The 12,430-nt window shown below is 33.4% G+C and overlaps 1 protein-coding gene across 1 annotated transcript in view; it reads left to right on the top strand.

The window, feature by feature from the left end:
* Window positions 1–12,430, top strand: part of TRHDE (thyrotropin releasing hormone degrading enzyme) — a 387,413-nt gene that overhangs the window by 233,107 nt on the left and 141,876 nt on the right. The window contains exon 6 of the mRNA XM_061204462.1: window positions 1,911–2,048. Within this exon, the coding sequence (XP_061060445.1) occupies window positions 1,911–2,048 (138 nt within the window). The remainder of the gene's footprint in view (window positions 1–1,910; window positions 2,049–12,430) is intronic.

The following is a 12,430-nucleotide window of genomic DNA, read 5'->3' as shown; positions in this document are numbered from 1 at the left end:
ACCTTCAGTTGGTAGTTTTTATAAATAAAAATGTTCATTGATCAAGTTGAAGTATCATTATACATTTCATGATTCCTCTCATTAATTCCAGTATCAAATAGCTTTAATGTGCATTTTAAAATTGAATGACTAACAAGATTGCATACCGGCTTAAAATTTTTATTTTGGAAATACACAATTTTCTCTTATTCTCTAAATCTAGGCCATTTGTCTGAGATCTTGTCTTTGCTTTTTAGTGGACTTAAAATGAGCAATGTAAATAGCAATTTTTTTAATTTAAAATATTTTAAATCACAGGGTCCAATTTCAGTCTTCTTAATCTTAATTCATCTTGAATTAGGAACTCGATTTAAGAAGAAATACAGTATCATTTTGTGTAATATTTGTCACTTAATTCATTGTAAGTTTGTACTTTTTATTGTGGTCTCTTACCGTCTGGAGCATCCTTCTGGGACTTAGAGTGACTTTTGGCTCAGTCACTGCAACAAAGTCCTTTTTGATGGAGCATTGACGTGAAATTCGTAGACCGAAAAAAGAGGACCAAAGAAATTAGATATATAGTCCACAGACTATAAAAATAAGCTAGTAGAAAATAAACCTTACAGTATATAGTTGGATGGCCAGTTAAATTGTTGATTAAACATACTACATTATTGAGCAAGGGATGATGAACAAAAATGTTTCTTTAAAGCCAGATTTAAATTAACACAAACATATGTGCCTAGTTAACTATTCTTTTCTTAGTATATTTATTCTCTTTCCAATTTTTAAAATCCAGGATTGGTGTACTCTCAGCCTGAAATTTCAACTCACTCAGAAATAAAGTGCAGTTTATCTGCTGGCCCAAAATTTGGAGGCTCCAGGAATGAGTTCAAAATTAGCTGGAGCAATTAAAGTGTTGCAGTCTTATCTCTGTAATGATACCTCTCAGGTCCCAACTATCTAAGGGCTATTTAGCCCTCGATATCTCTTGCAACTTCTTTTTCCTCTCCTTCTCCCTCAGTGAAGGCAGGAGACTAGGAGGACTAATAGCTGCCAGCATTTTTGTTAACAGAACCTAAGCTGTTTCTTTAAAGCAGGCTTCTTAAAGCAAAAACAACAGAGAAGTACGTTTTTCTTTACAGTTTATTACTAACATTACAAGTCAGCTTTTATTAGAGCAAATACTAATGTCTTAACAATGCACAGAAGTCTCACGATTTTGTTTGCTTTCACAAAATGGATTGTTGATACCTATTGCTCTCCACTTTCTGAATTCACGTATCACATCCGCATACACAGATATTATAGTTTGATGTCAGTAATGCCTTTTATTATTTGTGGTGGTCTCCTGAAATTCTTTTAGAAAATAAGTGTGTGTGTGTGTGTGTGTGTGTGTGTGTGTGTGTGTGTATTAGAGAGAGGATAAGTGAGAAAGAGAGAGGGAAAGAAAGGAGGGAGGAACAGAAAAAGAGGGAATGTGTTTTTTAAATGGACTAGACATAAATAGCAATGGAACTCTGAAATTTAGTTATTATTCTTATATTGGATTAACTATAAAAAGGTTATTTGGGACTGAAATTTTAGTTTTGACCCTGCAGAACACATAAACAAGCTTAGTCAGTTTCCTTTATGTGCCCACGCTCCAAATTTGTTTTAACCACTGTTAAAACATAGAGTCCATTGTTTCTATCTATTTAGGGCCCATCGTAGCCCATTGATTTTGTTTCATGTTGTGCTCAAGTCAACCACTGTTATTTTAGAGTGACTTAAGGGGCATTTTATTTACTGGTTTCTCTTTAGAGTTAAGTCTCACCATGTAGGTTGATGAGCATCATCAATTAAGTAACATACATTCTGTTCATATTGTCACACATATTCCATCATAACCAGGAATCACCTATGATGTTGTTCCATCTACTATATTGCAGGAAAAACAGAGGTTTCTGACAGATGTTCTACATGAAGTGATGCTGCTTGACGGCTTGGCCAGTTCCCATCCAGTATCACAGGAAGTGCTACGGGCAACAGATATTGACAGGGTGTTTGACTGGATCGCATATAAAAAGGTGGGAATAGATAAGACCCAAGTGCCAATTGGATATTTCACTATCCTGGGGTAGCCAAACTATTTCATGCTAGATGTATTATATCTTTCTCTTCTCCCTGGCAAATAGAAATGGGCTGTGAGTTAGAAAACATAGAGTCACTAGGTTCATGTCATTTTATGAGTTAGGCCTTTGCTTTATAAATCAGTAAGATGGAGATGAATGTTTGCCAAATAATGCCTAGAAATATTGGAAGTATTAATGAATAAATCTTTGGAGTCTTGATGTGAAATTGCTGTACAAATGGTGTTATGTCAGTTTTTATTATTATTAATAAGAGAGCTGACCTATATAGTGACAAATTATTTCCCACCAATGCCCCTTAAATACTTATTTTGATTGGCTGCTGCAAATGGGTATAGGCAGTGACCTGCATATGTATTTTATAAACATTATTTAAGGGAGATTTGGGGAATTAAGCATGTTTCCTGGATAATAAGCATAATAAATGAAATCTTAAAGACTGGACTTTGAATGGCAAGGATTTTGGACCAATGACTAGACATCTGTAGCAGTAAGGTATATTATGAATTTTTTTCCATTGTTACTTGGATTAGGATTTTTCCTTATATCTCTGTCCCTTTGTTGTTCTAATTTTAACAGGAGCATGTACATCTCAGTGTATAACACTTAGCAGCCACTTAATAATTGTTTAAAAAGTATTAAAATCTACTTTGTCTTTGGTGTAGATTGAATTGCGTTTATTAGGATTTCTATATAAATACTCTATTGATTTAATAACGTTTTAAGCTTAAAAACAAGTTGCTAATATTCTTTCTGAAAAACAAGATGTTCCTCTTTATAACTAGAGATAAAATAATGATTCATCAGAATTTTTGGTGCAGTAATTTGGTTGTTTGGTTTTGCACCCAGGAAATGACTATCTCAATGGTTATTAGTTAATATTGTATGCTATTAGTTAACATTGTATGCTATAATATGTAAAGATGCAAATTGTGTTAGAAAATATCTTTTCAAGTCACTGATCATTGCATTGGCTCAAAAAGGATATTTTTGATGTTTTATAAAGATAAGTGGAAGTGTAGTACCATATTTAAAGTATGTAGTGTTAATATGTTTATTTTAAATGTTAAATAAATATTTAAAGTACATATTCACTTTTATATATGATATTTTTTGGCTAGATTTTGCTGGATGCACATTTGGTTCACTCAACTGTATTGATTCTTAAAATATAATGCAGAAAATAATTTATTAAGTTAGCTTGAGATGCATTTGGAGACATGTCTGTGGTTATTTCCCACCTAACCACCAATTCTAAAAGACTATTTGTAAATACCAGTATTATTTCTGCATGAATAATATCAGGAAAATATTACTTTGATTAAATATGTTATAGATGTGCTTTTACAGGTAAGTTAACATTTATTCCAGATTTCATATATTTGAGTAATTTTTAATTCATTCAAGAAGGTTAAGAATTAAAACAGTAGGAAAGAAGGAAGTTACAATGATTATTATTTTACCCTCTCTACATTTTGGTGCAAAGGCTTACCAACTTACAAATGTGATACATGAGCAAACTGTGCCATGATGCTCAGGATCATCATCATAAAGGACACTGGCTTATTTGTCTCTAGCCATGTATCTTTATTTTTTAATTTTTGAGGAATAACTGACAAATATAATTGTATATATTTAAAGTGTACAATGTGATGATTTGATACACATATACATTGTAGAATGATTACCAAGATCAAGATAATTAACACATCTGTCACCTCACCTAGTTAACTCTTTTTTGGGGGTGGGGAGTGAGAATGCCTGAGATCTACTCTCTGCAACTTTGAAGTATACAGTACTTTATTATTAACTGTAGTCACCATACTATACATTAGAGCATTAGGATTTATTCTTCTTATAAGTGAAAATTTGTACCCTTTGACCTATATCACCCCATTTCCCCCTTCCCCTAGCCCTTGGTAATCACTACTCTATTCTCTGTTTCTATGAAATTGGCTTTTTTTTTTTTTTTTTTTAGATTTTTGCATATAAGTGATACCATACAGTATTTATCTTTCTCTGGCTTATTTTACTCAGCATAATGACCTCCAGGTTAATCCATGTTGTCACAAGTGGTAGGACTTCCTTCCTTTTATGGGTGAATAATATTCAATTATATATATCACATTTTCTTAATCCATTCATCTGTTGAAAGGCATTTAGGTTGTTTTTATATCTTGGTTATTGTGAAGAAATGCTGAAAGGAACATGGGTGTGCAGATATCTCCTTTAGATACTGGTTTAAATTCCTTTGGATATATAGGAGTGGGATTGCGAGATCATATGGTAGTTCTATTTTTAATATCTTGAGGAACCTCCATATTGTTTTCTGTAATGGCTGTAGCAATTTACATTCCCACCGACACCGCTTAAGGGTTCTCTTTTCTTCACATCCTCACCAACATTTGTTATCTCTTGCCTTTTTGATAATAGCCATCACAACAGGTATGAAGTGATATATCTCATTGTGGTTTTGATTTGCATTTCCCTGATGATTAGTGATGTAGAGCATCTTTTCATATAGCTATTGGCCATTTGTGTGTCTTCTTTGGAAAAATGTCTATTCAGGTCCTTTGCCTATTTTTTAATTGGATTATTATTATTATTATTTTGCAATTGAGTTGTATGAGTTCTTTGTATATTTTGGATATTAACCCCTTATCAGCTATATGTTTGCTAATGCTTTCTCTCATTCTTTAGGTTGCCTTTTCAATTTATTGATCGTTTGCTTTGCTGTGCCAAAGCTCTTTAGTTTGATGTAGTCCAATTTGTTTATTTTAACTTTTGTTGCCTGTGCTTTTGGTCTCTTATCCAATAAATCATTTCTAAGACCAATGTCAAGGATCTTTTCCCCTATATTTTCTTCTAGGAGTTTTATGGTTTCACATCTTACATTTATGTCTTTGGTCCATTTCAAGTTCATTTTTGTGAGTGGTGTAAGATAGGAGTCTGGTTTCATTCTTTTGCATGTGGATATCCAGTTTTACCAACACTGTTTATCAAAGAGACTAACCTTTCTCCATTGTGTGTTCCTGGTGCTCTTGTCAAAAATCAGTTGACCACATATGTGTTGATTTATATATGGAATCTCTGTTCTGTTCCACTGGTTCCATGTACCTGTTGCCAGTACCATAATGTTTTTACTGCAGCTTTGTAATATAGCTTGAAATCAGGAATTGTGATGCCTCCAGTTTTGTTCTTTTTTTCTTAAGATTACTTTGGCTATTTGGGGTCTTTTGTGGCTCCATACAAATTTTAGGATAATTTTTATCTATTTCTGTGAAAAATGCCATTGGACTTTTGATAGGGATTACATGGACTCTCTAGATCATTTTTCGGTAGTATGGAGATTTTCACAGCATTAATTTTTCCAATCCAAGATCATGGGATATCTTTCCATTTATTTGTATCTTCCTCAATCTCACCAGTGTTTCATAGTTTTCAGTGTATGTCTTTCACCTACTTGGTTAAATTTATTTATAAGTATTTTATTGCTTTTAATGCTATTGTAAATGGGATTGCTTTCTTAATTTCTCTTTCAGATAGTTCATTGTCAGTGTATAGGAAGACAGATGATTTCTGTGTGTTAATTTTGCATCCTGCAACTTTACTGAATTAATTTATTAGTTGTAACAGTTTTTTGGTGAAGTCTTTAGGTTTTTCTATATATAAGACCATGTCATCTATAAACAGAGATAATTCTACTTCTTCCTTTCTGATTGAAGGTCTTTTATTTATTTACTTTTTTCTTGCTTAGTTGCTGTGACTAGGACTTTCAGTACCATGTTGAGTAGAAATGGCAAGAGTGGGCATCCTTGTCTTATTCCTGATCTTAGAGGAAAGGCTTAGGTTTTCACCATTGAGTATGATGTTAGCTGTGGGCTTGTCTTCATTCTAGCCATGTATCATTATGCTTAAGTACCACTGGAAATACTGTCCTTACAGTGTTTTCAACTGATGATAGGATCTACACATTTTGAATGAAGACTTATCAAGAGAAAAATTTTCTTTTTAACAACTATATTGAGGAATAATTAAAATACAATAAACTGTACATGCTTAAAAGGTACAATTTAATATGTTCTGACATATGTATACCCAGTGAAAACATCACCACAATCAAGTTAATGAACATATTCATCAAAAGTTTCCTCATGCCTCTTTGTAATACCTCCTCCCATCCCTCCTTACTCCCCCATTGATCAACTTTTCACTGTAGATTAATTTTCATTTTCTAGAGTTTTATGTAAATGGAATTATACAGTATGCACTCTTTTTTGTCTGCCTTCTTTCACTCAACATCATGATTCTGAGGTACAATTCATGTTGTAGAATATATGGATATAATATAATTTGTTCTTTCACCTGGATATTTGTTTTTTTCCAGTTTTTGGCTGTTACAAATAAAGCTACTGTGAATATTTTTGTACAGGTCTTTGTATGTATATCTGCCTTTATTTCTCTTGGGTAAATACCTAGAACTGGAATGTCTAGATGATGATAGATATGTTTAATGTTTTATGACACTGCTGAACTGTTTTCCAAAGTAGTTGAACCATCGTACCATGGTACATTCTCATTGAAAGTGTGCCAGAGTTCTTTTTCCACATCTTCACCAACACAAACTAGGTATAATCAATTTGTTTAATTTTAGATACTGTAATGGTATCTCATTGTGATTGTAATTTACATTCCCCTAATGACAAATAATATTGACCATTCTTTCATTTACATATTCTCCCTTATATATCTTCCTTGGTGAAGGGTCAATTCAAATCCTTTGCCCATTTTTTTCAGATTGGGTTGTTTTCTTATTATTGAGTTTTGAGGATTCTTTATATACTTTGAATGCAGGTTATCATATATATGATATGCAAATAATGTTTTTCCCAATTTGTGACCTACTCTTTATTTTCATAGCAGTATCTTTCTAAAAGCAAACTATTTTAATTTTGATTAAGTATGTTTTATCATTTTTTTTTAAATTGATAGTTCTATTGGTGTCAGAGTTAAGAAATCTTTGGTTAATTCAAGGCCATGAAGGTTATTCTTTTGTTTTTTCTTCTAGAAGTTTTATAGTTTTAGGTTTATATTTAGATCTATATTCGATTTTGAGTTAATTTTTGTATATGGTGTGAAGTTTGAATTGAATGTTTTTCTTCTTTTTGCACATGGATATCCAATTTTTCAAGAACCATTTCTTGAAATGTCTGTTATTTACCCTGTTGAATTGCCTTTGTACATTTGTTGAAATCAGTGAACTATGTGTGGGTCTATTTCTAGACTGTTTATTTATTCTATTGATATATTTATTTATCTTGGCACCAATACCATACAATCTTGATTACTGTAGCTTTTAATAAGCTGTGAAATAAGGTTGTTAGTCCTCCAACTTTGTTCTTTTTTTTAAAGTTCTTTTGGTTATTCTTGATCTCTTGAATTTCTATATGAATTTTAGTATGAGTTTTTCACTTTCTATAAAATTCTGTTTTAATTGCATGGATTGCATTACATTTGTAAAATAATTTGGGAGCATTGACACCTTAGCAATACTGAGTGACCCATGAATACTGTATACTGTTCCATTAATTTAGGGCCTCTTCATTTTCTCTCAGCAATGTACTTTTCAATGAATAAATCTTTCATATCTATTTTCAGATTTATCTCTAAGTATTTCACATTTTTAGGCTATTTTACATGGTATTCTAATTCCCATTTATGACTTTTTGTTGTTCTATATAGAAATACAATTTATTTTTGTATACTTATCTTGTGCAATGTTAAATAGAAGTGAGAGCAGACATCCGTGTATTGTTCTGGATTTTAGGAGCAATACATTCAGTCTTTCACCATTAGATATGATATTGCCTTTAAATTTTTATAAATACTCTTTATCAGGTTGAAAATGTTCCATTCTACTTCTGCATTGGTGAGGGTTTTAATCCAAAATGGATGCTAATTCTATCAAATACTTTTCCCCATCTATCAAGATGATCATATTTTTGTTTTTGTTATTTTAGTTTGTTAATGTGGTGAATTATATTGATAGATTTTTCAATTTTAGGCTTTCTTTACATCCCTGGGACAAATACCATTTGGTCATAATGTTTTTTTTTTTTTTTTTTTTTGCACTGAATTTTATTTTATTTATTTATTTTTTTAACATCTTTATTGGAGTATAATTGCTTTACAATGGTGTGTTAGTTTCTGCTGTATAACAAAGTGAATCAGCTATACATATACATATATCCCCATATCTCCTCTCTCTTTTGTCTCTCTCCATCCTCCCTATCCCACCCCTCTGGTGGACACAAAGCACCGAGCTGATCTCCCTGTGCTCTGCGGCTGCTTCCATTAGCTATCAATTTTACATTTGGTAGTGTATATATGTCAATGCCACTCTCTCACTTCATCCCATCTTACCCTTCCCCCTCCGCATGTCCTCAAGTCCATTCTCTACGTTTGCGTCTTTATTCCTGTCCTGCCCCTAGGTTCTTCAGAGCCACTTTTTTTTTTTTTTTTTTTTAGATTCCATATACATGTGTTAGCATAGGGTATTTGTTTTTCTCTTTCTGACTTACTTCACTCTGTATGACAGTCTAGGTCCATCCACCTCACTAAAAATAATTGAATTTCATTTCGTTTTATGGCTGAGTAATCTTCCATTGTATATATGTGTCACATCTTCTTTATCCATTTTTATGTATTTTTATATGCATTGTTGGATTAAGTTTGCTAAAGAATGTTTAGAAATTTTGTGTCTATGTTCATGTGGAGTATAGGTCTATAGTTTTCTGTTTTTGTAATGTCTTTGGTTTTGTTCTCACTATAATGCTAGCCTCACAGAATGGAAACTATTACCTCCTTTTCCACTTTATAGGATAATTTATGTAGAATTTATATTCTTTCTTTGTTAAATATCTGATGGAATTTGCCAGTACAGCAACCTAGGCCTAGAATTTCCTTCATGGGAAGATATTTAATAATTTACGTTCATTAATGTATAGTGAGTTATTCAGGTTATTTATGTCTTCTTGCATGAGCTTTCATAGTTTATATCTTATCAAGGATTTGGCTCATTGTACATGTTATATTCTTTTATTATCCTTTTAGTAATCACATAATCTCTAATAATGTCCCCTCTTTTATTCCAGATATTGTTAATTTTTGTCTATCCCTTTTCTCCTGATTAGTCTAGCTAGAAGCTTTTACATTTTATTCTCAAAAAATCAGCTTTTGGTTTAATTGATTTCTGCTCTTACTTTCTATTTCATAGATTTCCTCTCTAATCATTATTATTTCCTTCCTTTATATGCTTTGGATTTAAATTGTTCTTTTTTTCTAGTTTCTTAAGGTGCAAACTGAGGTCATTAATTGGAGACCTTTCATCTGTTCTAATTCAGGTGTTTATTCTATCGATTTCCTCCTAAGTGTACTGCTTAGGGCATGCTCTAGATTTTGAGATATCGAAGTTTCATTTTCATTCACCTTAAGATACTATTTTCCCATTTGATTTATTCATTGATCCATGGGTTATAAAAAGTATGTTATTTAGTTTACAAATATTAGAAGATTTTCCAGAAAATTTTCTGTTATTCGTTTCTTATTTAGCTTTATTGTGATCAGGGAAGTATATTCTGTATGACTTGAATCTTCTTAGAGTTACTGAGGCTTATTTCATGGCCCAGAATTTGGTCTCTGTTGATAAATGTACTGTATGTGCATCAAAAGAATGTGTATTCCACTGTTGGCTGGAGTGTTTTATAAATGCCAATTAGGTCAAGTTGGTTGATAGAATTGTTCAAGTCTTCTATATCCTTATTGATTTTCTGTCTACTTGTTCATCATGCTTTCTTGATGAGCCCTCATTGTTTGGATTCACCTACATGGTGTCAAATCAAACTTCTAAAAATGTGGTGAAAAACAGTGGCCCAGGTACCTGCTGGCATGTCTGAAAAATAATCTTCAGTGCGAATGTGGAAAAACAAAGCTCAGAACAATTTGGCTATAATCTCAGGGGCTTCAGTTTGATAATCTCTATATCAGGCCTTGATGTATATTTAGAGTTTTAGACTACTTCTCCAATTTGGCTTCTCTCAGACTCTTTCTGTCAGCAATTAGTATGTGGGTAATACACAATAACCAATTTAACTCTGTGGATGGAATGGATAAACTGTGTCATTCTGGGATGTGTATGACAGGTAATATAGATAATTGTACAGCCATAATATCAACTGCTAACGTTTATTGAATGCTTACTCTGTGCTAGGCACTGTGTTAAACTCTATACATTCATTAACTCACTTAATTCTCATAATCCCCTTTAGGGGTTGTTATTTCATGATCCTCATTTTAAAGATGAAGATATTGAATCATGGTCAATCCAAGGATATGTTTCCCAGGAAATCAGGTTCCAGAGCCAACGTTCTTAAACACTGTCATATTTGATCAATAAACTTGGCTGGAACATTCATTCCAAAATCATTTGTAAGCCCCAACTTATGTTCCAGGCACTGTGTGCTGAGTGCTTGGGATATAACAGTAATAAGACACAAAGGAGGAATAGCATATAAATAAGTCAGTGCAGTAGCATTTGAGTATTAACAGCAATGTTTCTATTTTAAATGTAGAAACTTAACTCAAACCATCTTAAACATTAAAAAAGAATTTTTTGACTGAATAACTGGTAAGTCTGAGGTGTTGTTATGTTTAGGAATGGTTGAATCCACGCATTTTAACAATGTCATCAGAAATCTACCTTCCATTGATTTCTTGGCTCTTTGTCTCTGACTTAATTTCTAGATGATTCTTAGATAGGTGGCCTAAAAAGAAGTTTAGGCTGATTAGAGTCCTCAAGCTTGTGATCCTAATGAGCTTGGGGAAGGAGTAAACTGCCTCCCTCATGACAGAATCCGTTTCTCCCCAAAGCTATGATTTGTTCTGATTAAGTAATAGAGCGCCATTGGCCAATCCCTATGTCCATGGGATGGACAGTCCCTATGGACATTCTGAATGGCTAGCATGGGTCATAAGCTCATCCTCTGGTGGGAAAGATAGGTCATACAATTGGTAGGTCCAATGGGATCACTTGAAGTAGAGTTTCCCAAAGAAAATGATAGCTAGATAAAAGTAATAGATGCCAACCAACCTCAGAATCTTACGAGTTACGATAGAAATATGTATAAGATACACAAAGTCATGAGGGTAAGTGTAAGAGGAGTGACAAAATGGCAAAAAAGGACTATTCTGTAGAATTGGCTCAGGAAAGGAACACAATGGTGACTGAGTGGAACATCAAGGAGTTCAACATGGCCATACCATAGTGAGGATTTGGGGTAGTAGACAGGCTGGGGAGATAATCTGGTAAGAACTTGGAGGACCTGTTACACAATACTAAAAAGTCTGAACTTTATCCAGCAGATGAAGAGGAACCAATGAAGAGTTTCAAGCAAAGGAATAACATTGTATAAATAAATTTGTATTCTAGAAAGAATATTCCTGTAGGTGTGGTAGAGATGGAAGTAATACGATAGATCTGGACATTTCAGAAAAGATTGTAGCAACTAGAGTTGTAGCATGTAGCCCATTTTTTTTCTTTTTTCTTTTTTTTTTTTTTAATAATTAATTAATTTATTTATTTATTTTTGTCTGTGTTGGGTCTTCGTTTCTGTGCAAGGGCTTTCTCTAGTTGTGACAAGCGGGGCCCACTCTTCATCGCGGTGCGCGGGCCTCTCACTATCGCGACCTCTCTTATTGCAGAGCACAGGCTCCAGACGCACAAGCTCAGTAGTTGTGGCTCACGGGCCCAGTTGCTCCGCGGCATGTGGGATCTTCCCAGACCAGGGCTCGAACCCGTGTCCCCTGCATTGGCAGGCAGACTCTCAACCACTGCGCCACCAGGGAAGCCCCATTTTTTTTCTTTTGATTGTCACTTCTTGCCACTGGTCTTCTGTGCTCTCCTCCCTGAAGATCCCTGTTACTAGGCTACATTAACCTCTGCCAACAGTCAACCTCTCATTGCATCAGTGCTTTGCTTGCTTATCATCTCTTGTAATTATTCCCTTAATAATTATTCTAATTATTCCCACTTCTGTTTTTTGTAATTTTTCCTGCATAGTAATTTTATTACACTTTAAACAACTTTCTATATAGAACTGTATTATAGGGGTAGAGAAGATTATAAAGAAATACAGGTTAGGAACCAACAAACCAGATACTAATTTCTGTGGATTTGAATTTAAGAACTGAGTGCTTTTGAAGAAATAGTAAGTGATGTTCAATATGGACCGTCTCAAGGCCAGTATTAAAAGAAAAAAAAA

This window comes from Eubalaena glacialis, chromosome 11 (assembly GCF_028564815.1).
Source record: "Eubalaena glacialis isolate mEubGla1 chromosome 11, mEubGla1.1.hap2.+ XY, whole genome shotgun sequence".
Classification (NCBI taxonomy): Eukaryota; Metazoa; Chordata; class Mammalia; order Artiodactyla; family Balaenidae; genus Eubalaena; species Eubalaena glacialis.
This window is presented reverse-complemented; position numbering and strand designations above follow the sequence as displayed.